General features: G+C 48.9%; 1 protein-coding gene across 1 annotated transcript; it reads right to left on the bottom strand.

Annotated features, from left to right (window-relative positions):
- Positions 1-241: 241 nt before the first annotated feature.
- On the bottom strand, positions 242-1,795 carry LOC128891600 (autophagy protein 5). The gene is made up of 3 exons (XM_054151209.1): positions 865-1,795; positions 465-790; positions 242-384 (listed from the first exon to the last, which is right to left on the bottom strand). The coding sequence occupies exons 1-3, from the start codon at positions 1,224-1,226 to the stop codon at positions 275-277; spliced, it is 798 nt and encodes a 265-aa protein (XP_054007184.1). The 5' UTR covers positions 1,227-1,795; the 3' UTR covers positions 242-274.
- Positions 1,796-24,414: the final 22,619 nt, after the last annotated feature.

Raw genomic sequence — 24,414 nt, 5'->3', positions numbered from 1 at the left:
ATTTTTTTTCGGATACATTCTCGTTGATCGATAGCAAATGTGGTCTGACATCTATCCGAATTTCGTACAAGTCCATCGTTGCAGTTAAGATAAAGTTGATGACTTTTAAGAAAAATTAGAGCGACATTTACAATATTTTATAAAATAAATATATAATAAAAGACAGAGAATAACAAGATCCACGAATCTCGATGAGGGAACGGATACAGAAGCAACGCGAACTCATGGCTTACCCAATTTTCAGCGATAGTTAATTAATTTTTTTTTATATGGGTTATGACGCCAAAACTAAATGCAGAAAATTATCCGGATAGCTCAGGTGTTCCGACATCCACTGCAGCGGTGTTTCCAAAGGTGGAACGATACCATGGGTGAGTACCGTAACTATAACGAAAATACGTACGACGATGAGATTAATATCGCGCATAAAAATTGCGACGGATATTAAAGATATATATATTTACTCTTTTCATCATCTGGAAATACTTCGTTCAACAAATGCCTCAGAGTTTTCCTCTGACCTTCTTCATTGACTGGTTTCACAAGCTTCTGTACATATTTGTCCTCGCTTGTATAGCAACGAAAAGGTATATATTTGAAACCTTCCTCGCTGTTGCTAGCCTCCATCAGTTTACGATTTACAGACCAAAATTGATCAAACTTATCATTGAGCAGGCCAGACCACAGTTGATTGTGATCTTTCTTTTGCATACTAGACACAACTTGACTTCTGTGCTTCAATACGTCAGCTTCTTTTACGCAGGAGAGGAAATACGACTCCACGGCCTCTCTGAAATATCACCCTAATGAAGTCAAACTTATACGACATTGAAAGCAATGAAATTTTACTTTCGATATGCTTACTTGTTTTGACAGCGCATCAATACATTTTCTGGAAATCTTTCAAAGTGAACAACGATATTCCAGGGTAGTTGTATATCATTGGAATAAATATCCAGAAGTACACCAATGGGATAATGCCATTTCAGGGGAATGCCATTGAATTCTAGCCACATTTCGTGTTCCTGTTTGCCGTCGCTTTGGACGTGTCGAATAAAATGCTTTCGTACCTTATCCGTGCACAGTGGAAAGTAACTTAACCTAGGTACCATTAGATAAAACGGATCGGGTCCTTGTAATTCGCAAATTTCCTCGGGATCGAGCGTAAAACAGACAGGAATTTTGCCATCCCAAATTTCTCTGAGTACCTCCCTATCATTCGCCATTATGCATACAAATACGATGTTTTAATTCATTCGCGCCTTCGATGACAATTCGATACTTCGAACTAAGAGGTTATGTTTTTCGTCTGCTAGACAAATTTATATGTGTCGTGGAATAACGACTCTAATAATAATATGTAATAGTACTATGAAACAATCCGATATTTCAAAGATCGAAGCACTCGATCTGACACTTCCCCGACTAACTATGTCTATATGTGTTCATGTTTCAAGATCTTAACACTTGTCGTATGTGTTTATTCTCGACATTGAACCTGAGTGACGCATATACGACATTTGTTCAGCAATTAATGCACGGAAAATCAGTAAATATTGCGGTTAAAAATTGCTCCTGTTACTATCATTATGTTCACGAAGCAATTTTAAACGAAATAACGCAACAATATATACATAGCTTCGACTAGTTTACGAATTGACATATATTGCAACCAACTATACTAATACTGTCATCGGAAAACCTAAAAACATTCTATGAGAGAAATACTGTAAGAATTTAAACGACTATTGCATAATAATTAATAAAAATTGCATACAGTAATGTGAAAGGAAGAAATGGGATGAGGAATATACAAATAAGGTTCAAAAACGTGTCACTCGATGGTATCGCCATCTCGCGGCCAGAGGGTCGAACTAAAATTCCGACCTCCGTACAGCGCACCACCGGGAAAGCGCCCAAGTTTGTCCTCGAATAGTTTCTCTTTTCAACGCTAGATGGCGCCATTTGTATGGGTTAATAAAAAAAATAAAGAATTCAAGGGTCAAGAATTGATTTTCATTCAAATTTTAATATCACGAAGCATGTTCACTTATTTGTTAATAGATATAATAAAAACAAGAATTGTAGAAATACCGACATCGTCACATAGTGGTGGAGACGTCTATCGGGAAAACGCTCAAGTTTGTCGTAAAACAGTTCCTCCTTTTACTGGTAGATGACGCCATTTAGAATGTGTTTATCGACACTGCTATTACCCTATTATTTTACCGTGTTTTTACATATGTAGGCATGTTCATCGTTGAACTTGGTCAAACAATTTATAGGACAAAAGAAAACATCAATATCTTGACATTTAACAATTGAAGATTAACTATTTTACGACAAACTTGGGCGTAAAATATGCGTCTCCACCACCAGGTGACGATGTCGGTATTTCTACAATTTTTGCTTTTATTATATCTATTAACAAATAAGTGAACATGCTTCGTGATATTAAAATTTGAATGAAAATCAATTCTTGACCCTTGATTCCTTTATTTTTTTTATTAAACCATACAAATGGCGCCATCTAGCGTTGAAAAGAGAAACTATTCGAGGACAAACTTGGGCGCTTTCCCGGTGGTGCGCTGTACGGAGGTCGGAATTTTAGTTCGACCCTCTGGCCGCGAGATGGCGATACCGTCGAATGACACGTTTTTGAATAATCTACCGGGACAGGATACTTGTACATTACTGAATAAATAGCCGTTTTTACATTTTCCATGCTTGTACGATAAGAAAAATAATATACAATACTATAAAAATATATTTAAACCACCTATATTCAAATGTGTTGCAACAGAGGTTGGAATTTAATGTTTGCAAGACGGTCTTCTATATCTGATAAAGATCAATCGCGTCATGGATCTATGTATCGATGATTTTTCTAATATCCAGAGATGTATCGTTGACATTTTCTTGCAAAATGTACGGCTCTTCCATAATATTTGGCTGTGCAGTCGAATGATCGGCAATCCACTCGAGAGAAATCAAATAACCGGCACAAAAGGAAGTGAGATAATGCGCGAAAGTATCGAAGACACGCGCTGACATCAAATATAAACAACCGAGGCAGATTTCTTATCAGTTAAGCGTAGATATCGGGCTGCCGAACGTATTATCAGTCGAACCTTTGAACTTTGAGAGGGCAGAAAGAAAAAATCACACTCTCTCTCCCTCGGTGGCGATAAAAGTCCTGTAATCGCTTCGTTCCGTCTGCTTAGACACCCATGCGCGTACCGTGACGTCAATTAGGCTCCCTATTAAGTCGTAATGCAGCTAGCTGCCGCACCTGACGTTCAATCTACTGAAAACAAATCTATACCAAACTCCTGAATAACGCGAGTTTCCACGACGTTTAATATATCGATGTTTATCGATAATCTTATCGGGTAGTAGCACCCCCACTGTGCCTGCCAACAGAAAAATACAGCGGCACTCGATCGTGCCGATCCATTTATTTACTTTGAACGGTGAAAGAATCCGCGTTGGTCGTTCGTTATCTGGCTCCCGGTTATCGGTCCTAGCATTTTTCCTCGCGATCGGTATTTGTTATCGTTCGATCTGGTAATAACTAGCGCGCGTTACGTAGAAATTGCTAACTACTGCCCGATATGTATCATCAATTTTGCGCACAGCTGCACTCGGTACCACGTGTGGATTGCCTTTGCGCGGTGCTCCCGTCTCCTCAGATAGGTTGACCTGGCTGACAGCTTTGTACCGATAAACGAAGGCTCGCGATAAATTAACATTACAAACACTGCTCGGAGACGAAAGAGCGCGCCGATAGGGGGTGAAAATTACTTCACCCGGGAGATGAATGCTTTCTAGAGACCTTTGATCGTCGCGATGCTTACGAATCGAAGTAAATCATACGGGTGCATCGAGAACACGTGTCCACTTTCCTAAGGTGTAATAAAGTTCTGAAACAACCCCACGATGTTCGAAACGCACTCCCTTCGAGCTTCTACGCTTTGCAGGAAAGGAGTCTTCGTTTTCGGGGATGATCACGTTTCGTACCCATCGATATTGTTCGCAAAACTCGAATGTGCGCGGCAGAATCAAGATGTTCGATAACCAAGGCAAACAAGAATTCCCACGCGCTAATAGCAAATTAATCTGGGGTCGTCGATTCGACGAGTTTATTCTTGGAGGCAGTTGGCGGCGAACGTCTTCGGCCGATAAATGCAAGAAAAAATGATCCGGAATCGGAGATCAATAAGAAAAAGGAGAGCGTCTGGTATCCGTAGACAATAGCAATCATCGCGGAGAGTGCATCGACTATCTTTCGAGAACGTCGAGCTAATCTGCGCGAGCGCAACAAAACCGTATCGAAGTTAGCGCTGAAGTTAATTAGCGAACAATTGCCAAGAAGCGAACGCTGGTTTCATCGCGAGTTCGAGATACTTGGAATCGGAGATTGGCGAAATTTTATCCGAATAAAAAAAATGAAGAAATAATATTTATTACAATGTTACAGTGTTTTTAGTTCTAGGCAACGCGTGTCTAGATTATTTCTGCTGTTTCACTGCTAGAGCTAGTTGTAATATTGTCATTAGCATTTATGACGCTATTATCGCTTAGGTCGCATTACAAATTTGTGTCATCGCTGCGACTGTATGCACCGTTATCGCCGCACACTCGTATTATTTTATACCTCTAACGGATATGTTAAAATCCTCATTATTCGGTATAGCGTACGTTGCGATGTTTCGAGTCGGATCCTCTTATCTCGAGCTTCCTTCTACGCCATCTTATACTACGAGTTCTTTCGAGATATCGAGGGTTCCAAAAGAATAAGGTCTCGAATCGTGGATGACTCGTTTCCACGATGGTTTCGAATGTTTCGGAGGTCTTTGAAACGTCGCGAGAGGACATGCCTTTTCGTAAGGGTTGAGTCGTTTCTAGTGGAACAGCCTATACATCGAAAGTGGAACGAGCAACAGATACTATAATTATCGAAAACTAGCGCAGATTACGATTTCGGTACGAATTTGACGCTCCGATGCTATCGCTTCTTTCATTCGCTCCTAGGAGGCTTATAACAGCGAGATTCGAAAGACGTATCCGGTGCGTTCCGTGCCTACGCCGCTCTCTTCACCTATCCTATCCCGTTTTTGACCTCGTTTCGCCCTCGTTTTCGCGATAAAAGCGGGCAAGGGGACAACGAGAAAAGAGAGGAGGAGCTATCGCAGCGAATAAAAAGCACTTCGTCCGCGGCGATGTCGGTTGCAATAAAAGTTTAATTTATACGGCAACCTTCGACCCCGGTAAATGGCTCGCAGCTATCTTTACGTAAGCCTCGACGACGAGGAACGCGATGACTGAAAGTAAACGAAGCGAACCTACGAAGTCCGATGAATGCACTCCGGAGTAGGTGACCGTTCGTCTAACAGTTTACGAATACATCGAGTTTTATCGACGCCGTTCGTTTCGACGATTTCGTCTAGCGCGGTCGTCGAATCGTTTCGTTGCAATTCGGAGTCGAAACGAATTCGAAACGATGTCCAGTGACGCGTCGACGCGACGGGAACGTCACCGCGGTGTGTATGAGCCGTCGCTTCCGGTCTCCTGGTACCGGAACTGCACGCACGGCCGGCTCGCTGTCGCGACGAGGTTGCTCCGCTTGCGGTGGTACTCGCCCAAAGTCATTTCACGCCCGACGAAGCGCGGAAACAGGCGTTTACTCGAGATTTTCGTTCATAAATCAAGTCGAGTAAGCTTTCATGCTTCGACCCCGCCTCCTCGTTCTCCGCGCCCTGAAACTGTCGTCCGTCACGGGGTCGATTCGCCCTCGGCGGGGGGAAGGGTTGTCCCCTGCCATTCGAGATTTAATCGATGTCCATATTCACCGAGATCGCGCATGGAAATTATCGATACGCCGGAAACGGAAGGGTTGGAATCACGACCCGATTCCGCCACGTCATATGGCCGGAATCTCGAAAACGGAAGTTGCGTGCGGCAACTTGGCGCGAGTCGAAAGGATCGAGAGAAAACGAGTCCTGACGTACAATTGGAACTCGTCTACTAAAGAAAATATTTGCTTTCGATGAACGGATCGGTACCCAACGTCCGAATCTGGAAATGGGTTTTCCCATGGTTGTCGTTATTTATGCTTCCTCGAAGGAATGCCACGGTACCGGGTACACGCGAGCCGTGGAAAGCCTCGCCAGACGCGGTGTTATTTTGATTTAAAAGAAATCAGCAGGTGACCGTCGACAGACGGGTAGCGAGTGTCGAGATCCAGAGGCACCTCTACCTGTTTCGGATCATTTTCGATGTTATCCCCGCAACATATGCTCGACAAGGGGCAGATGGTAAAAAAGTGTTGAACCAAGCGGCATCGCGCGACACGGGACAGTTTAAAGGGACGATGCTGCGTCGAACCCAGCCATCGATCGCTGTACTCCGAATCGTTCGTCGCGTAGTGGCGAAGTTAGAATGATCGTCGCCGTCTCATACTTTCTCTGTACTACTACCTGACTGTACAAAAAAAAAAAAAAAAGACTAAACAGGTAAAAACGCGCAGACGTTAGCGTCACCTCGCGTCGTTAAGACCGCGAAGCATCGTTGTTGCTCCCCACGATTATCCGTACCCCTCGACCGGGCATCCACGGTAGAACGCGCGCTTTCGAGGCTTAAACGATCTTCGAAAGTGAATACATCACCGGGGGGCGCGTCTTCTCTTCGTTCGGATGAAAAACTTGGAAAGATATCTTCGTCTCTTCGTCTAGCCTCCGTGGCACAGCTGCCAACCAGCCACGTAATTTCCCTCGAGCGAGACGATGCTTTAGAGCCGATAAGTGGCACTTACTTCCTCGTTTAACGAGCTCTGGGACCATTTGCGCTCGGGCACTCGTAACCGGGACTACGCCTAGTTCGAGACTTTGACCTCACCGTCGCGAGAGAAAAAATGGTAAACGTCTTCCGCGGTTGCAACCTTGACTTTGGACACGAGCGATTTTTTCAAGTTACGTCTCGCATTTTTCGTTCGGACACCTATTCTTTCCAAAGTTTTTCTGGATAGGATGGTAAGGCGGTTAGCTCCGAAGCGCGTGATTAACGACCTGCATCTCGTGACCGCAAACTCGTTTGCTGTTTTGCGCGATGCTCGGCCCGAAAAGGAAAGCAAATCAGTGCCGTAACATCTGCGCAAACGATCTCGCGCCGAGATAACGAAGACGTCGAGTTAATCGACGGAAGTCGTGCAACTTTGCGCCTCGAAAAAAGTCCGTCGTTCCGCCTATCCGTCTACCGACGCGCGAGCATCGAAGCTACTTAATCGCCGCGGTTCTAATTCGTCCGATGGTCCAGGCTCGAATTCGGCCGTTGCTGGGACAGGAAACGAGAGAAAATTTATGATGAGGACGGGACGATCGAGCGAGGCCCTCGGAGAGAAGGATGATGGCTCCGTCCCACCTGTACGTACACACGGCCGTACCCGTACCGTGTGCGACACGCGCTCGTTCCCGGTACCATAGTCCCAGCTGCCGTATCGCCGCGCTCTAGCTCCAGGAGAAAGGAACGTACAGGTGCGATCGTTAACTCAATTGAACATTGATAAGTAGAAACATAAAAACGTGCATTTATCGAGGCGATACAAGACGGCTTTATCATCACGGTTCGTTACCGATTCCAGACATGGTTCGTTGAAACGCGACGCGGCCGCGCAACACGGGCGGAATTTATTCGCGACGCGAGAAATTGTAACGCCCCCAGGTTTTTTCTTCTTTTCCTCGCGAATCAAAGACGGCCGAATATTCGATAACGCGAGTTCGGAACCACGCGAGCTGATATAGGGTTCTAAAGAAATCCAGTTGTTTCGCATCTGGATTCGAGACATAGTCTGCGGTCTCGGTGAAACTTTTCCAAAGAGTTTCCGCGTTCGAGATCCTTTAGATCTGCGCACGGGGCGCGGTTGCGGTGGTTGGCAAACGGAACAACGAACGGAAATCCGGGAAGACAACGAAAAGAAGAAAGGTTCGGAGCGCAGGACGTGTGCGCGCGGTCGCCCGGCGCTCGTGTGTGGGACAACGTGTCATTAAATCGAGAAAACACTTGCGCCGCCTGCACTTGCCGTCCAGGAAGGAGCACCACCTGACAGTAGCCATGGCACAGGGTGGATTCTCAACGGTCAGAAACGTACCGGGCGCGTAGCGATTCCGAGGGTAACTTCGACTGGAGGCCCGGTTCGATAGATGATCGATAATGAGACGCAGGTGTTTCGCCTCCGCTTTGTGCCCGCGCGCTCTTCCTCGCTTCTCTTCGTACACCTTTCCGCTCCGCCCTTTCTCGCTTTTATCCTTCTCGTCCGGACATCGTTAGGATTTTACGTAATCATCGTCTTCGTCGGATCGACGTATCGTCTCGAAACCCGTTGGATTCGATCTTTCTTTGGAGAAGACCTCGACTCTCGGGGGGCCTACGATTGTTACCAGAATATACCGTGGTTCTAAATGGGATCTACCTCCTACGAGCGAGAGATTTACGAAAATTTCACCCTCGAAGCGCGAGACGTTCCACGACGTCGAGAAGCGTTTAAAAGACGAAAAGGACGAGGCTGTCGTCGCGGTTGACGCAGGAGGCAACGGGTTCGCCGGCTTGGAAATATTCAGCCGGGTCTACCGACTGTTTCTTTCTTGCCGTATGGCATTGTGCTGTCGCGGGAAGACGGAGGACGGGCTCCTTCCTCCACGATGTACACGGCGAGCGTAGGCCAGCTCCGTGGGGTGGGAGCCGAGGGATGGTGGTGGTGGCGATGATGGCGATGGGCCGTGGTGGTGGTGGTGGTGGTGGTGGCGCTCGAAGAAAACGACGGTTGAAAGTCGCCCGGTTTCTCGTGTGGGACCTTCAGGTGGACGTGAAACTTTTTAGCTCTCCACGGCACTCTCGAAGCAGCTCGGGGTGTGCACCTGCTATACACCTGTTGGCCGTTGCTACTCCTGCTGGCCGTCGTGAAACAAATGCGACCTCGCTCATTCCGTATTCGACTTCTAGGCCCGTCCGTTAGAAGGAAAATCGTTTCGACCTTCTTCGCGGGAACACGATACATACCCTACGGTTTCTTCGAATATGCGTCGCGACTTTTTCGAGCGTTATTCGGTGCTTCCGAATCGGAATATTTTATTTCTACACGTAAAGTACATACCCATGCGACATTTATCATTCTGAAATACATTACTTTGTTCGCCACGATTAACATTATCCCTACTATTGTAGGATCGGTACGCTCAAAGTACTACGCAAAAATAAAATATCGACTTCCGCTACAAGTATTTCATGCATTTTTGTAGAGAGGGAACGGTATCAGCAAAGAAGTACGCAAGAAGACGAACGTCGTAATTCGACTATACGGTGGCGAGAGGATGGTAAGACCACGAGGATCAGGACGAAGAGAACGAAGAAACTCGAGGAAAAGAAGAAGGAGAAGGAGAAGGAGGAGGAAGGCCTGATACACTTTTAATACGGGACCGAAAGAGCCCCCTGCACAGCAGGTGCACCGCAGGTGATTCTGCTCGTCTTTCTCTTACCAGGCTAGCTTCCTCTCGTGACTCCTCGACCGGCGTGCACCCTGCGTACGCGATCTCCCACAGTGGTGGACTCGTCTTTTTTTTTCCGCGAGGAGCACACAAGGCGATCCTTTTTCGAGCCCACCTCCCCTTCTGTCTCTCGGGGATCGAGGAGCGAGGATTCGATCGCGACGGTTGCGTCGGTCGCTTAGATCTTCCGCAGGGAGCGGATTTGGCGTTTTCGAGTAGAATCGATCGCGATATACACATACGTGGCCTATCGTAATTTTGCAACGTTCTTGTCTATATATAGGATTATAGTTATAGCCTCCGTAGTTTCGAGTGACGCGGCGAGAGTCGAGTGGAACATCCCCGAAGGAGTCGGCTCCAAAGAACGTTGCCTCGTCAGCGACGCGTGGGAAAGTCGAAGGGCGCCAACCGTTTTCGAGATGCCGACCAGAGACGCTGGGGGTGGCAGCGTAATTGATACAGTTCGTAGGACCGTGTTTGAATTTCATTATGGTCCTGACGTCACCTCGGGATCCATTCCGCTTCACCGGCTCGTTCACTCGAACGATCAGGAATCCGCTAACCGGGTTCGTCCGTGGTCAACGACGGTCTCACGGGGAGAAGGTGCATCGCTCGCTTGGACTTCCTCGAACGTTAGACGGAAAATAATCGCATGAGAAAGTGCGAAGCAAAAAAGGATGCGACTCTTTTCGTAACTTTCGCCCTTACCCTCTACCGCGAAAAAAGTCGCGAATTAACGGTCGCGAAAGCCATCGATTTTCCGTAAAGAGCTCGCAGATCGAATGTTCGCGCCGGTCGAACCTCCGAAACAAATGAACATCAACGTTCGACAAAAAGGTGACACGATTACGAAGCAGGCGCGTGCGCGCACCAAATTCCGTGGGTTTTCTTTCGGAGCAGCGGAATTCTGTCCTGGTGTGTGCGCGTGAGATGTCCGTTGCACGCGAATCGAACGACGACGCGGCTCATTGTCCGTCATCCCTCACCTGCTGTACGATGAAGAAATTCCGACAAAGAACAGCACAGGTGCCATTCCTTCTTTTGTGACAATGTTGCAAAAGTGTCTACAGCGTGTACAACGTGTTCCCAACGTGTCTTTATACAGAATTACTCCGAAGTTATGTCACGTTTGGTCCCAGCTTGTACCGTAATTGGGAAACGTCTGCGGGTCCTAGTGCAGACGTTTTCTCTCGCATCGGCGCGTTACCGACCGACTGAAACCAAGTTCGAAGCGTCGCGAGTCGAGTACAACTGTAGCCCGTTCACCCCGGACCGTGGTCGAGCGGTTGCGTAACCATCGAACGCCAAAAAATGCTCGCGTCCACGGTGGTCTCGATGCTCCTCTCGAAGGTTTCGTTAAGCCTTTCAACGGAAACGCTCCGAGATTAACGCCCCGTCCCACGAGAGGCAATATGCCCGCGAGTAATTGCGTCTTTAATCAAGAAGAACTCCCCATCCCTTCCCATTCCGCCGGCAGTCGCGAGGGCTAAGCGGTCCGCGTCGACTAATTACAGGCAAGGTCAAGCGTAGTCGAGCCGATACGGCTCGAGAAGGCGAAACGCGCGTGTCAGAAGCGCGCAAGCTGCACGCTGCGCTGGACGCTCGGAGCGCAGTCAACGGACCCCCATAAAAGAGCGGCGCAGCTGGATTTTTTTCGCAAAAATCCCGGCCGTGTGTGCGGGGGCATGTGGTCGATTCGATGAGAGACAGTCGCAAAGAGGAAGAGAAACGCAGGAGGAGAAGGAGAAGAAGGAAGCCTCGAGAGCGGGCAGAACCGATGGAAGAAGAAACGAGCTCCGTGGCGAACCAGAGGCCCGACGAAGAAGGACGCGAAGAAACGAAGGAAGAAGAGTAGCGGTGTCGGGCGGAGGTGAAGGAGGATAGCCATGCGGCAAGGTGCTGCCAAGGTGGCGGTTAGGGCAGCTGATCTTCGAATAGCAGCAGGTGAATGCGAAGAAGCTCGCGCTGGTGGAAGGAGCGAGATAGGAGGAGATGGCTGGTAGTTGCGGTAGATGCGCCGCTGGCCCTGCGGAGGAGGAGGACGAGGAGGTGGTATCCACGCGTGCATAAAAGGTGTTTCGTTATTGTTACCAGCCGCGCGCGAGCTGCAGGTCTCGTGGATTTATTAATCTTGTTTTCGTGGCAACGGGTTCTCGCCGCGCCGCCAACCGATCGGAACCAACGCCCGAACGCACCTCGCCGCTTATCGTTTTCGATTTGCATCTCGTCTACCGCGCTCGACAACCACGATCGTCCATCCGGCGACTTCGCGACTCGCTGATTCACCCAAACAGCGGTTCTACGAACGATTCCTACGAAAATAGGAATCTTCCCCCTTCGGTTACCGTTTTCGTAGATTTCCAAACTACGTTTCGGAGAAGATCGACTTTGTTCGTATAAACGGGAAGCCATCCCCCGGTTTTCAATTCACGATCCCGTTATCGGCGCAGCAGCACGGGCGCGGCGTTCAATGAAATACGCGTCTCGCGCGAACACGGTGATGAATTTATGACCGGTTTCACGGCGCGAAAAGGCCCTCGATGCTCCTGGCCGCGCGTGCACGTACTCGATCAACGACATTCTTTCCCATGCCGTGAGTCTTCCGCGGACGCCGCGAAGGACGAATCCACGCGGAGGGATGGGAAAACGCGGCGATCGGTGATCCTGGAAGCCTTTTTTCCCCCCGTTGGTTGCGGTTTCTGGGCCGAGGCGTCTCTCGAAACTTATCTGTTACGCAATCGCTGCCACTGAATGCACCGAACCCCCTTCGGAGTTGCGTGTTTAAGGTCCCTGCGCTGCTCTCGTCTCTTTTTACGCTGCACAACGAAATGATTCGAATGGGAAGCGATACTTTTTCACGTCCGAGTTAATAAACGTTCGGTTATCCGCCGATATAAGGCGCTCCCGCATCGTTCGCTTTCACGCGGTCGCTGTCGAGTCCGTTGCGGTTCCTAACAATCGAGACGTCGCGCGTTTCGGTTTACCAGTTTAAGGACGAAGGTTTCGAACTGATTCTCGGATAAAAGAATTCTTTCCCGTTTCTCTAAAGAAGTCTTAAGAACATAATTGCCAGCTATCACGGAGTAATTCGAAAAATTGGAAGGATCGCGGTACTTTGCGCCGCATTCCCCGCCTGGGCTTGTACTTTACTTTTGGCGAAAGGTCTTTTACGAAGAGACGTGAAAGAATCGATTCTTTTAGCTTCAAAAGTGTTTTATCTTCCTACGCGTTTGTAAGAAGTTGCTCGAATAACGAGCGAAAGTCAAACGGTCGGAAAAGTAATCTCGAGGGAGTATACCGGTGATCGTTGGAGCATCTATTTCCTTGCGGTCACCGACTCGCACCTACGCCTTCTCCCCCTCTGGCAAGAAATAGCAAGGGGGGCGGGCATCGCGCGTAGGACCGTATAACTTCCTTGCGAACGCTCGGTTCCCATGTCTTCGCCTGTTTATGGGGCTTTCCGTTGTCGCCGCTTCCCATGGACTTCCTAAACATTGACTTCCTCGAAGGAGCCGGCGAGAAGCGGCAGATGGCCTATTAATTCGACGGCCACGAAGGAACCGCCGCCACCTTCGTGCCGAGGGCACCCTATACACCGCAACATGGCCAGGGAACACCCCCGGCCTTCTTCCCACAAGTGCGTGCACTTGTTCTGCCCATCTCCGACCGTTAAGTTTCACAGATTCCCCCGGCCACCTTACGTTTCGGTAGTTTCACGGCAACGGTTAGGAGCCCGTCTTCGCTTCGATGCTCGCCACGATATTTTCAGTTATTTAATTCTACTCTCGCTACTTTTACTATACGTTTAATCGTTGGCGTAATGTACCAAGCTGATTATAAAATGTTTACTTACCTTTTACTTACCTCGTTGCTGTTAATGGCGTACCCTCGTAATTTCTTCGTTCGCGTTCGAGTCGATTTCCGCGGCTCCGTGTCCGTTGGAAGCTGCCAATACCAGCGATAACGGATGAAAACGACGATGAAAGATCGTCTTTTTTAATAGCTTTGCGGCAGTTGCGAAATTCTGTGATAGTAGAAGCTAGAAAACATCGGTTGCCTCGATTTCTTTGCACTTTCTCGGCGAGGACGCGGACGCTACGAGAGAGGAGAGGAAAGACGACAACCCGGCGGGGAAAACTATCGATAACTTCAGCGGAATTCGCGTTAAAGGTTAACCGCGGAACGAACCGCGTCGATCGGAGAAATCGTCGACCGCCTCGTATGCTCTTACGCAATCGGATCTACTATTATGCAATTACTTTTCGCGCTCGCCGTTTCGTCGGCTGCATCCCCGACCGCGATTTGCAAGGCGTGGGTCAATTATGTTGCCGCTAGCGATGGGACCGATCCACTGACACGCTCTTGGTTGACATTTCTCGTAATCTCGATATCGGATAGCAGATTTAACTAAAACTACGCGGTAACTAGTCCACGGTTGCAGATTACTCGAGTAACTTGGCGCGACATCGCGCGATTCTTTAAAAGCTACCATTTCCGCCAGCGATGTTATCGTTGGACGATCGTTGCCGAGTCTCGAACGAGGAAGCAGTCGAAAATTCTCGTAGCGAGCGAAGGTGACCAACTCCGCATTTTTAGCGCGACCGGGCATACCGGAAAAACGACCTCAGCCTCCGGACTACGTAAGATCCAAGATCGGATGCTTAACTACCTGGCGCCAATGCGTTCTTCCCCGACGAAGCAGCTACGGAAGGCCACGGCCGTCGTTGTCCCCGGCAATCCTGCGGTTGATGGAAGGACCGAATGAATCGGTGGAACGAAATAACGCGATCGGCAGGGAGCGGTGGGTTAAAAGGAGAAAGGGAAAACGGAGAAGGCAAGAGAGCCGGCGAAAGGAAATGGGACAGAAACAAAGGAGAGGAGAAAGGGAGAGCATTAGAAGGGTACGCGATAGGATCTAGCAGGGCTCCCGTCTTCAGCGTGACTGGTAAAGGGCTCGGACCTTCGGTAGACGGTCTTTGTTAATCGCCGACCGGCCAGATCGCATTTACAAGTATACACAGACCTCTTTCGACCATTGTTTTGACGTACAATTACGATCTCTAGTTTTTTTTTTTTTGTTTCTTCTCCTTTGCGGTTGTCAGACTACAGTCATCCGATTCCGAGGAGAACTGTGATTACGGAAGCCGGCTTTCCACGAGTTACGGGAAATTAGAACCGTACGATTCGAACGTTCCTCTATCTCGCGAACAGCGGTGCACAACCATTTTCTCGAGCGGGTATTGTACAATTTATTTTAGCAAATACCCATTCGAGAGTTCTTTCGATTAATCCTTCGATTCCTGCAAGCATCAACGAGTGTCGTAGCAAAAAAGTTAAAAGCACAGACAGATCTTGAGAACGAAAGGATCGAATTGGTTGGCAAGCCAAACTTTGCGCATCTCTGCTTCAACTTCTCCCCGTAGATGGCATCTCTGCCGAAGGAAAATAATAATAATAATGGATAGTTTCCAAGCTCGCGGAAGGTAAATTATCGTCGAACCGTTGCGGTAGAAAAATTTCGACATTTTAAGACGTCAGGGGAAGCCTTAGATCGACCACGGCAGGTGGTAACTATAACCACGTTCGACGATAACTTCGCTCGATAATTGTCTACCGCGTTTCATACCAGATAAACCTGAGAGAATTATAAACGAAGCGCCGCCCAGTAAATAATAAGAAGAAAGAAACAAAAGGGACACTCGGAACGTGTTACACCATCGAGCTTCATTGACCATGAGAATACTTTTTATAATTGAAAGTAACTGGATATCGTCGCTATAGTTGGCAGACAAGAGAGGGGGAGGGAGAGCGACATGGCAAATATCGAAAAAAAGTAATTAACTGGTTCGAGACCTCGGAACAGGTGTTGCACGCAGATTATAGTTTAACGTGTCTACTTCGGTGACAGATAATATCGATGAATGCGAAATGGCTCATATTTTTAAACCGTTTCAAATTTCACGGAAACGTTTCATACGCACGATCTGATAATTATGTAACTCATCTGGTTGTTCACAAAGTAACGCTGTTATTTTTCTAACGTGTTCTTTAAACGAAACGAGATATTCGACCCGATGTTTAGAGAGTTCCGAGACCGAGAACGCTGGAAGCATCTTTGTACTTGAATATTAAGGAAAGCCGTTACATGGGATGACCCGATACTAGCCCTTTCGATACGTTTAGTCGAACAATGCAAACGGTTCTTTAAAACGACACTAAAGCCGCAGGATCCTCTCGCGAAGGTCCATAAAATTTGACGACACCAAGGTGCACTCGCGTCCGCGGCAACCCGATGGGAAGATCCTGTAAAAAAAGCCTCCGCAAGGGAACTGGTTGGCGTCTCCGTACAATGGCGGGTGGGATTACGTAGGCGCCCCTGGGACCCCTATTCAGAATCAGTCTCCTCGAATAGAATCTCGAAAAGGATACGGTGTGCTTGCCCTCGCGGTGTTCGTATCTTCTCGCGCACCCACGCGTGCAGCACAACTTTTTTTCAAAACAAAAAAAAAAGAAACATTAATAAAAAAACGTAGAGAGGAATGGGAAGAGTAACGGTAAAGGAAAGGTGTCGCGTGACAACATAAGTTTCGCTGCGGCTGCTAAACATTTGCAACGACGAAAATAAATTCGCGTCGACTGACAAGCGAATCGACTACCACTCGGTGGCGACACGGTTTAAGGCGTACGCTTGTACGTATACAATTAAACGTAACTTTCGCGACAGGAAAACAAGTCGAACAGTTTCAACGATATCGCAAAGATGTATCCGACGATTCGTATCGAATGTATGTATAACAAACGATCGTTCCTTTTCTCGTTGTCATAATTTATTTGCGTAATACCGTACCGACCAATATAAAGGGAATTCCGATAGAAATTACCGGATATAAGTGCCGAAGTCGAACGCGGTTGACGATGTCGATTAATCCCGTCGAAAGATGACCGTGCAATGCCATTGGGAGTCGTTTCCATCGGCGCGTCAAAGCCGTCTCCGCAGAAACCGAGAGCAATGTCGAATTAATTGTGGCATCGATCGATAAATCGTCGAAAGGCACAAGTTGCGTATTATTCGGTTCACGTACGTGCGCGTCCACCTGTTGCTCCCTCCTCTTGGCCGCACGCACACCATGGACTTCTTTCCTGGAGGCACCGTGAGTCTCGGTTAGAGTGAACGTCGACGAGACCCAACGAGAAAGCCCCTCGGGAGAGGGAATTGCCGCTCGACGATCAAGCCCAAAGGGACGAGAAGAGAGAGAGAGAGAGGAACAAACGAGAGGAAAGAGACGAGCGAGCCGCCCCCAGCAGAGCACGCAGCCTCCGTGGCTCGTCCTGTCCCACGCCTGGCTACGCTTCGCTCGAGCCGAGTTCCTTTCTCTAATCTTCTGCTTCGTAACCTTTTTAAGCTCACGGGCACAGTTTAGACGAAGATTCTCTGTACTTCGATTCGAACAAGAGAAATTCGCCGCAATTTTTAATCGCGAAACGCGTACAACGCTAGTTTTTAAGTATAACAAAAATGGACAGAGACGAATGAGTCGTCGGTATCGAATCGGAGATCGACAAGATGTTGACGCTGTTCGAGGCAAGCGATTACTATAGTTGTGTTCCGATTAACGTCAGATAAACGTTAATCGAGCAGCTGCGATCCCGAAGAAGCTTCGTCGTGTTTTCTCCGTCCTTAATCCTCTGCGTGCAATCCCGCCGTATACTTTCGTTGCTTTGTTCGAAACGAAGATCCAGAAGAGAAAGAGCAGCCGGGGGAAATAATTAAGACGAGGGGAGGATGTAAAGAAGGAAGAAGTTGTCCCCAGCAGAGCCAGCGTCTCTGCGGCACGTCTTGTGATCCACGCGATCCTATGGTACGCTCTACTTGAGTTCCACGGTGCTCGTCCTGTAAATATATTTACAATTGCTAGGTTGCGCGATAAAAGCTAAACGAAAATTTCGTGGGATGTTTCGTGCTGGCCGCGGGAGTCGAAAAATCTACTCAGCCAACGCGACGTCGATGAACGATGGTCGATTGGTTCGTCACAGTTCCAGAGGACGGTAACGCGAGCCCTTTTTCGGCATCTGAGCTGACCTAATTGGGACCACCGTGCTCGTGTCTGCTCATTCACCAATCGCGGCACATCGACGCTCGCGTAATTAACTCGATTTTCTGCGGTAGGTCTTTTCGAATTTTAGCACGACGTGGGCGAAATCCTCCTTCTACGCAAAACTTGAATCGAACGATAAAGGATAAATAAATTCGAAATAAAATTTACTCGTAACGATTGACTCTCGTCCTAATCGTCGATCCGCGCCATCCACGGACTATCGAATAAAGATTAGCTTCCCATGCGTGGTCAGAGATACGTGGCGGCCGGCCGATAATTTACGGCGTTCCACGGACAGCGAAAGTTAAGAAATAAATTTCGGTTTCGTCAGCGCGGATGCGCCGCGCCGTGAAACGAGCCTCCGGCCGAAATAAATCTCCGAGCCGCGATTGTCGTTGGTTCGCGAATGACAAATGCGCTGCCGTATAAAAAGGGAGGGTCTCTTCGAACGAAACATCTCTTCGCAATGCGCCGTTTTACGAACCTAGCTTCGTTCTATTTCGAACAAGGAATCTCACGAAAAAGTATAATTAGCAAACGAAGAAAGAATCGAACGTTTTGAAAATTACAACGATATTAATTTAGCAGAGACAGTCGCTAAACGAACACACGAGACGAATCGATGCTTCCCGATCGGAGATCCGAAGATTGTGTCCTGGGCTCTCGATCGGATTAAAATAAACAAATAAACGCGATCGAAGCGCGCGTGGGGACTGATGGCGGCGTGTAACGGTATATTATCGAGCGCGTAAATCGACTTCGAGCCCCTCAGGGCCGATCGAACGAGGTCTGGTCGGCAGAAACGCGGTCCACGAAAGAGAAACGTGCTCGCGTTTCCGCGAGAGAAGAAAAAGAGGGCCGATCGATCGATTCCATCGACGCGATTGTCTCGATCTCGAGGAAACGGCCCGAGAAAGCAAGGCGACGTGACGCGAGAGACAGACGCGCTTCTGCGCGGCGGCAAATTGGATTTAAATTTAAACTCGGGCAGCGAATCTATCGCGTTACCTTAAAGGTAGACGCTCGCTCCTTTATTTCCTCGAACGGATATATCAAATTCAAAGTTTTAGAAAATACAGACGAAGATGTCGGAACAATGGCATAAATGTACGGTTGACACGAGCGCGTCATACGCACCGCGAGTGAAACTCGTTCGAGGCAGGAGGCAGATCTGCCTACGTTTTCTGCGGGTATATTAGGACGACGTTCTTTCTCCGTGACACGTTTATCGAGTAGACTGCGTAACACGCCCGATAACTCGAATCTGAACAAAGAGTCGAGTCTACAGTCGACGTTGGCAAATCAATCGTAGACCTTGATCCAAATATGAAACTGGAAATAAATGAAATTTCTTAGTCATCGTCGAACGTATATCCGTTCGTAAAAATTCTCATTCGAATAACCGCGTGGTCAGCTAGGGACCACAGTCGAACAAAAATCTTCCTCGCGCATACAAAGTCTGGCGAAGCGCTCATCCGTCACTCAGCGGCGGAATAAAATTTTCACCGATTCCGTTACGCTCCGCGTGTGCGACGTACGGTGCCATGCCGGTGCGGTCCCTCGCGAGAACACGCACACGAGCATGCGGTTGCATTCGGACGAACAGCAAGAAGGCGATGTCCCTTCGTTTCGATCGTGTGGGTTGCCCTGTGGGAGTCCCTCGGAGCTTTCTTATTCCTGTTGCCTCTTCCTCTCTCCCGGCGACCTCTTCTCTTCTGGAGACGACCGAAGCGAATAATCCCTCGCGTGTGCGTGCGCGAGTCATTCCGGGCGAGCGAAGCTCCCGGTCGTACGAATATATTAAGTACTACCGCGTTCGAAAAAGAACGCGCGTGCTCTTTCGCCGTGACTACGACTACGCAAACGGGAAACTTCGTGACTTCACTTCGCTCCACTTGGACGATGGTCGCTCATTTTTCATTGCTATATGTCGTCATGTGAAGCTAACGCCACCGCAATAGCAGAGTTTCGCGAGCACATGGTAGCCCGCGACGATGACCGGTAGACTTTGAATTCATGTAAATAAATTCGGCGGTGCTTAACCTTGCGTTACCCATGGTATATCTTCGTAACGCGACTACTCGTAGACGAATTATAAAGAGATGTTTACGCTTCGCGCCTAAAGTGCTTAGGAGCTTCGACTCGATTTCATCAGAGATACGAGATGCGGTAATTGCGCTTGATCACCGGCGTTTCCGATCTCGGGGGCGTTCGGGGTCACGAAAAAATGGTACCGGTCGCAAAATGATTCATCGCGGAGAAAGAGGAGGAAGAAGAAGGAACAGAGGATCGGGAGAGGTTGATCCCGTGATCGCAGCTGCACCGCGAATCGGTAAAGTAAGAGACGGTGATCACGATCGGTAGATCGGTACACGCGACACACGTAGAAAACGCCTGGGTCCTGCGCTTGAGCCTAAGACTGCATATAAGAAAGAGATGGTCGGAGAGTAGAGGAGTAAGAGCACCACAAGGGCGGGAGGGGATAAGGGTTGACGGTGCGAGGTGGTGGGGGCTGTTCGTCCGGGTTAGGTTAGGTTAGGGGCCTCCCCACTCCTTCCTGCTCGACGACCGCCTCCCAGGGGCCCTGGGGGCCCACAAACACCGCACCATCGTCGGCCCTGACGAGAGAGAGTTCAGGAGGGACGAAGATCAACGCTGGCAGGAAAAAGCGAGACCACGATCGCGACAGAGACGACGAACCCACCGAGACCCACGTGGAGAGAGAGACGGATCGAGAGCGCAGGAAGACAGAGACGGAGGGAAAAAAGGGAAAAACGAACCGAAAACCCACACCCGAGGCAGGGACTCGCGAGGAACCTCTCGGTGCTCTCAGTTCGAACCGAGCATCCTTGGAAACTGGCGGTTCGATTCAGAGACTTTGACTTACCTGTGACTCCCTACGCTCTCGTTGCGCTTCTTCTTTCCTCTTTTTCCTTCTTCCTCCTCCTCTTGTCATCCTCCCTTTTATTTTTCTCGCCGGTCACCTCGTCGTCTACCTTGTTCGGTCGCGCACGTGCCTTCGACGGAACCGTGAAATCGCCGTTTAACAGAGACTCGCGAAAAAGTTGAACTCGCGGAGCACGTGGTGCGAACCTCCTCCAACGGTGACCGTCTCGATAGCTATTCGTGCCGCATAACCGATTGTTTATCACGAAAGATTTCGTGTCCCGTGTGACTTCCGGTTTTTTCACTGGTGACGTTAGCCGCTCGACCTCCCAGAGGGATTTTTCGCTCCAGTCGCTGGCTGGCACTCCGATTCGTCAGCTTGGGAATACCGGCGAACCGGTCGACTCGTCGTTGGTGAGTTTCCACAATTTTTCCTTCTGTTCTTTTCGCACGGCGCGCACGCGCGCCACCTTTTCCGGCGATTCGAGGTCGCGGCTCGAGCTGACGGAACTTTTTCGAGAAATTTTTACCTATTCGGTTGTAAATATCGCGCCAAGGTTGAGCCTGTAGCACGCGGACAAAGTTGCGCTCTAATCGTAATACCTTGTGTAAACATCGCGACTCTTCCACGATTTCCTTTCCGTAGTATACAAACAACCGAGCACGTTGTACGATATTGCGTAACGACCACGTAAACACAGCTTATCGTATACGTACAGTCGTCCAACTACTATTCGTTCAAGTTCGCGAAGCTCGAGCCCTCGATCAAGATTTTCGAAGCTGTCGTTTCTTCCGCTCCTCTCTCCTCGTCTCTTTCTTGTTTGAGGCTCCAAAAATGATCCAAAGAGTTTATCGCGATCGGATTTTCAAGAGGAGCTATCGATCTCCCATGGGTTCTACGAAACGACAGCTCCGAAGGACCTTTCAAACCAGTTTCCTAAACTCTCGCAGACGTGAGAAAGGTCCCGAAGGACGAATCGCCTTAAAATGTTTCGCGGTACCAGCAAAAATTGACCAGAGACGCGCAAATTATAATACTCGCTCGCCTTCCTGCGAGCGTTTTCTGCAAAACAGAGATAAAACGATTAAAGGAAAATAATTTACCGACTGGCAGATAAATAGTCCGGGACAAGCATCGAATCGTTCACTTGAAATGCCACTCCGAGATAGTAACTACTCGCTTAACGAATAAATATATAAAAATAACTCGTAACTTCCTCTCCGATTCTCGCGATTCGGTTTACCTCGAGGACGAAACGAGTAGGAAATATCCTGTTCTTCGCCTCGTTCGAAAAATGAAGAAAAACGTAGCGAGAGAGTCGACTCTCGGATCAGATTTTAAAGAACACGGGGAACTAAAGCCTGGACCCAATCGTGTCCTCGCTTTAATTAATGAAGATTGACAAGAAGGACCCCTCCGGGCTCACCCTCGACGCTTCTCGAGATAAGACAAGAGGAAAGAAATGACCGAGACCGAAGACGGAAAGATCCAAGCGGACCAAAGATATACGAGCCGCAACGCCCACGCCTCGGATCGTGATCCAGAATCTCTCTCGAGTATTAAATCAGTTTGAAAACATTGCAACCTAAGCCGTTTTCGTCCTCCACGATTTTTTTTCAGCTCGTTTTACCGATCACCCTTCGAACCCCAGAATATTTTCGAGACTAATTTCAGAGAAAGACTGCACGAAAGTTTAACGACGGAAACTGTGTCGGTGACGGGACATTTGGGGTAGCACGGTTTTTTCTATTTCGAATCCCCGATTTTAAACGCTCTCTCGGTTGTTCGTCGCAACGTCCAAGCAACCCCGCTAGTCCATTCACCTAAATCCAAAAAGAAGACACGGCATCGTTCCCCTTCGCGTCTAGTACGAGAAAAATAGGGGGTGACAAACATCGTAGTCGCGTCGCGAGGTTCGCTACGGGGCGACAATGACAGTCGGGAGGACGGATGAAAGAGAAAAATCGGTCGACGAGGCCGTAGGCAGAAAATCCACCTCTATGTAGCGCGCGTATTTTCGTGTCCATGGGGGGGGACTAGGTTCCCCGGAATAATGCCCCCATGCTCCCAGGATGGGATTATCTTCGGGTCAGGTAGGAGGATAGGAGACCCATGGGCCTGATTCGCTGTATCGACGCAACAATGTGACCCGCAGGGATGTTCAATGGGATTGCGTAAGAATCGGTGCAGCTCGTTGAAAAGTGTGGGAGTCCGGGCCGCGGCACATCCGAGAACGAATCGCTTTAGCGAATCGAGGACGACAAGGAAAATGACGAAAGGGCGGGGATCGATCCGCGTTACAGCCTGTAACGTACATATTCCATGTCCTCTTTCGTAACAGGGACACCGGAAGTCGGCTACGAATTCGTCGGCGTTCGACACTTGCAGCTTGCGGAGCAAACGGACGATTTGTCGTGAGAAAAGATTTTCTATGGCTTGAATCGCGGAGCAGTTGCGCGATACAGTTCAAAACCAGATTACAATTTACGGGAAGGTTTCCATAGCATTGATTCTTACGTTCAACGTACTTTTTCAGCTGATCGTTTGGTTCTCGTTGATCCTGCTCCACCGACCGTTGTCCCTCTAAGAAAATCCACGAAAACTTTTCCTCGGCTGGATGTCGGTCGGAGATACCGTTTAACGTACTTTTCGTCCAGCGACACGGTCCGTTGACCGTTGAATAAAAAACGAACGAATCGGGGAAGGCGATCCGCTACGAATTTAGACCCGCTTAGACCGTTAGATCCGTCCTTTCGGAGTCAGTTTCATGGGTCTAATCTCAGCTAGACAAAAGGACACCTCACGTGTCCCGGTCCCCGACAGGACGAATCGTCCCGCTCCGGGATACAGGAGGAACCGGTATCCTGTCGCAGGACCGTTGGCAGGAGTTCGCTCCTCTCGCGGGTTGAACGAGCCAGGATAACGGGGCACGCGGAAAGAGAATCGAAGGAAAGTTGGGCCCCAAGGATGCATATGTATGTCCGCGTAGACGCATAGGAGCCCTTTTGTGTTTCGCCGTGATTGTTCCATTGTTACGAAGGGTTGGAGGAGACAGGTTTCATTTATGGTCACGTATGGTAATGACTCGGAGAAAAGAGGTGCTCTCGTCTTCTCTCTTCCTCTCCGGTATAGGTGTTCCGGGGTTCGTGCAAGTGGGTAAAGCAGGCAGCCAGTCGGGCAGGATGAGGAATCGTGTCCCGGTACGCGCATATAAATTTGCATATTTTCGGCCCGCATCCTTCGACTCGCGTCCCACGTGGGAATCCACCAACTTCTGGCTAACCGGTGCCGCACAGTCGTGAGGAGAGTGACGATGTTTTAACGGTTTCTTTTGTGACTGGACGGGGATCCTGGGTCGTCGCGGTCTTTTCCAGTTCAATAATGGGACTGCCTACGCATACTTTGCTTCCTACGGATAATTCTCTCGGAGTATCCCTGCCTCCCTCCCTCCCTCTCTGTTTCTACGACGTTCACCGTCGACGGTTTCCCTTCGAGGATTTCGAGCTTACGCTGTTCGAAATCGCAAGAAATTCACGCGCGTGGTGTTCGAGTATCGCGACAGAAGGTAAAAGCGTGCGAAGATTTCGAAATGCGCGGCGTTAACGCGACTCGCTACCGGAATCGGTTTACCCCGGTTCGTTTGATTCGGAGCTCCGATTGCGCGCGGCGCATCCTGCGTGCCAGCAACTTTTTTGCTAGCTGTCTGCGTCGATTGCGCTCAAATATGCAGTTCGAGTGTGGCGTGGCCTTCGCGGTGGCCGGAGGTCGTGGGGTAACCTGAAACACACCGTGAACGAAACAATGTATCGTTCCGATCAACCCACCGTTCTTCTATCCGGTGTTCGTAAAAACAGTCGACCGATTTGAAAAAAAAAAAAAAAAAATTACTTTT

Source organism: Hylaeus anthracinus, unplaced genomic scaffold, assembly GCF_026225885.1.
Source record: "Hylaeus anthracinus isolate JK02 unplaced genomic scaffold, UHH_iyHylAnth1.0_haploid 12002, whole genome shotgun sequence".
NCBI classification, from domain to species: Eukaryota; Metazoa; Arthropoda; class Insecta; order Hymenoptera; family Colletidae; genus Hylaeus; species Hylaeus anthracinus.
The sequence above is the reverse complement of the archived record's forward strand: the minus strand, read 5'-3'. Positions and strand labels throughout refer to the sequence as shown.

Coding starts and splice junctions, on each gene's coding strand:
- LOC128891600 (XM_054151209.1), bottom strand. CDS start 1,226: ATGGCGAATGATAGGGAGGTACTCAGAGAAATTTGGGATGGCAAAATT. Junction 791..864: donor TTGATGCGCTGTCAAAACAA/GTAAGCATATCG, acceptor GTGATATTTCAG/AGAGGCCGTGGAGTCGTATT. Junction 385..464: donor ATTTCCAGATGATGAAAAGA/GTAAATATATAT, acceptor TTTTCGTTATAG/TTACGGTACTCACCCATGGT.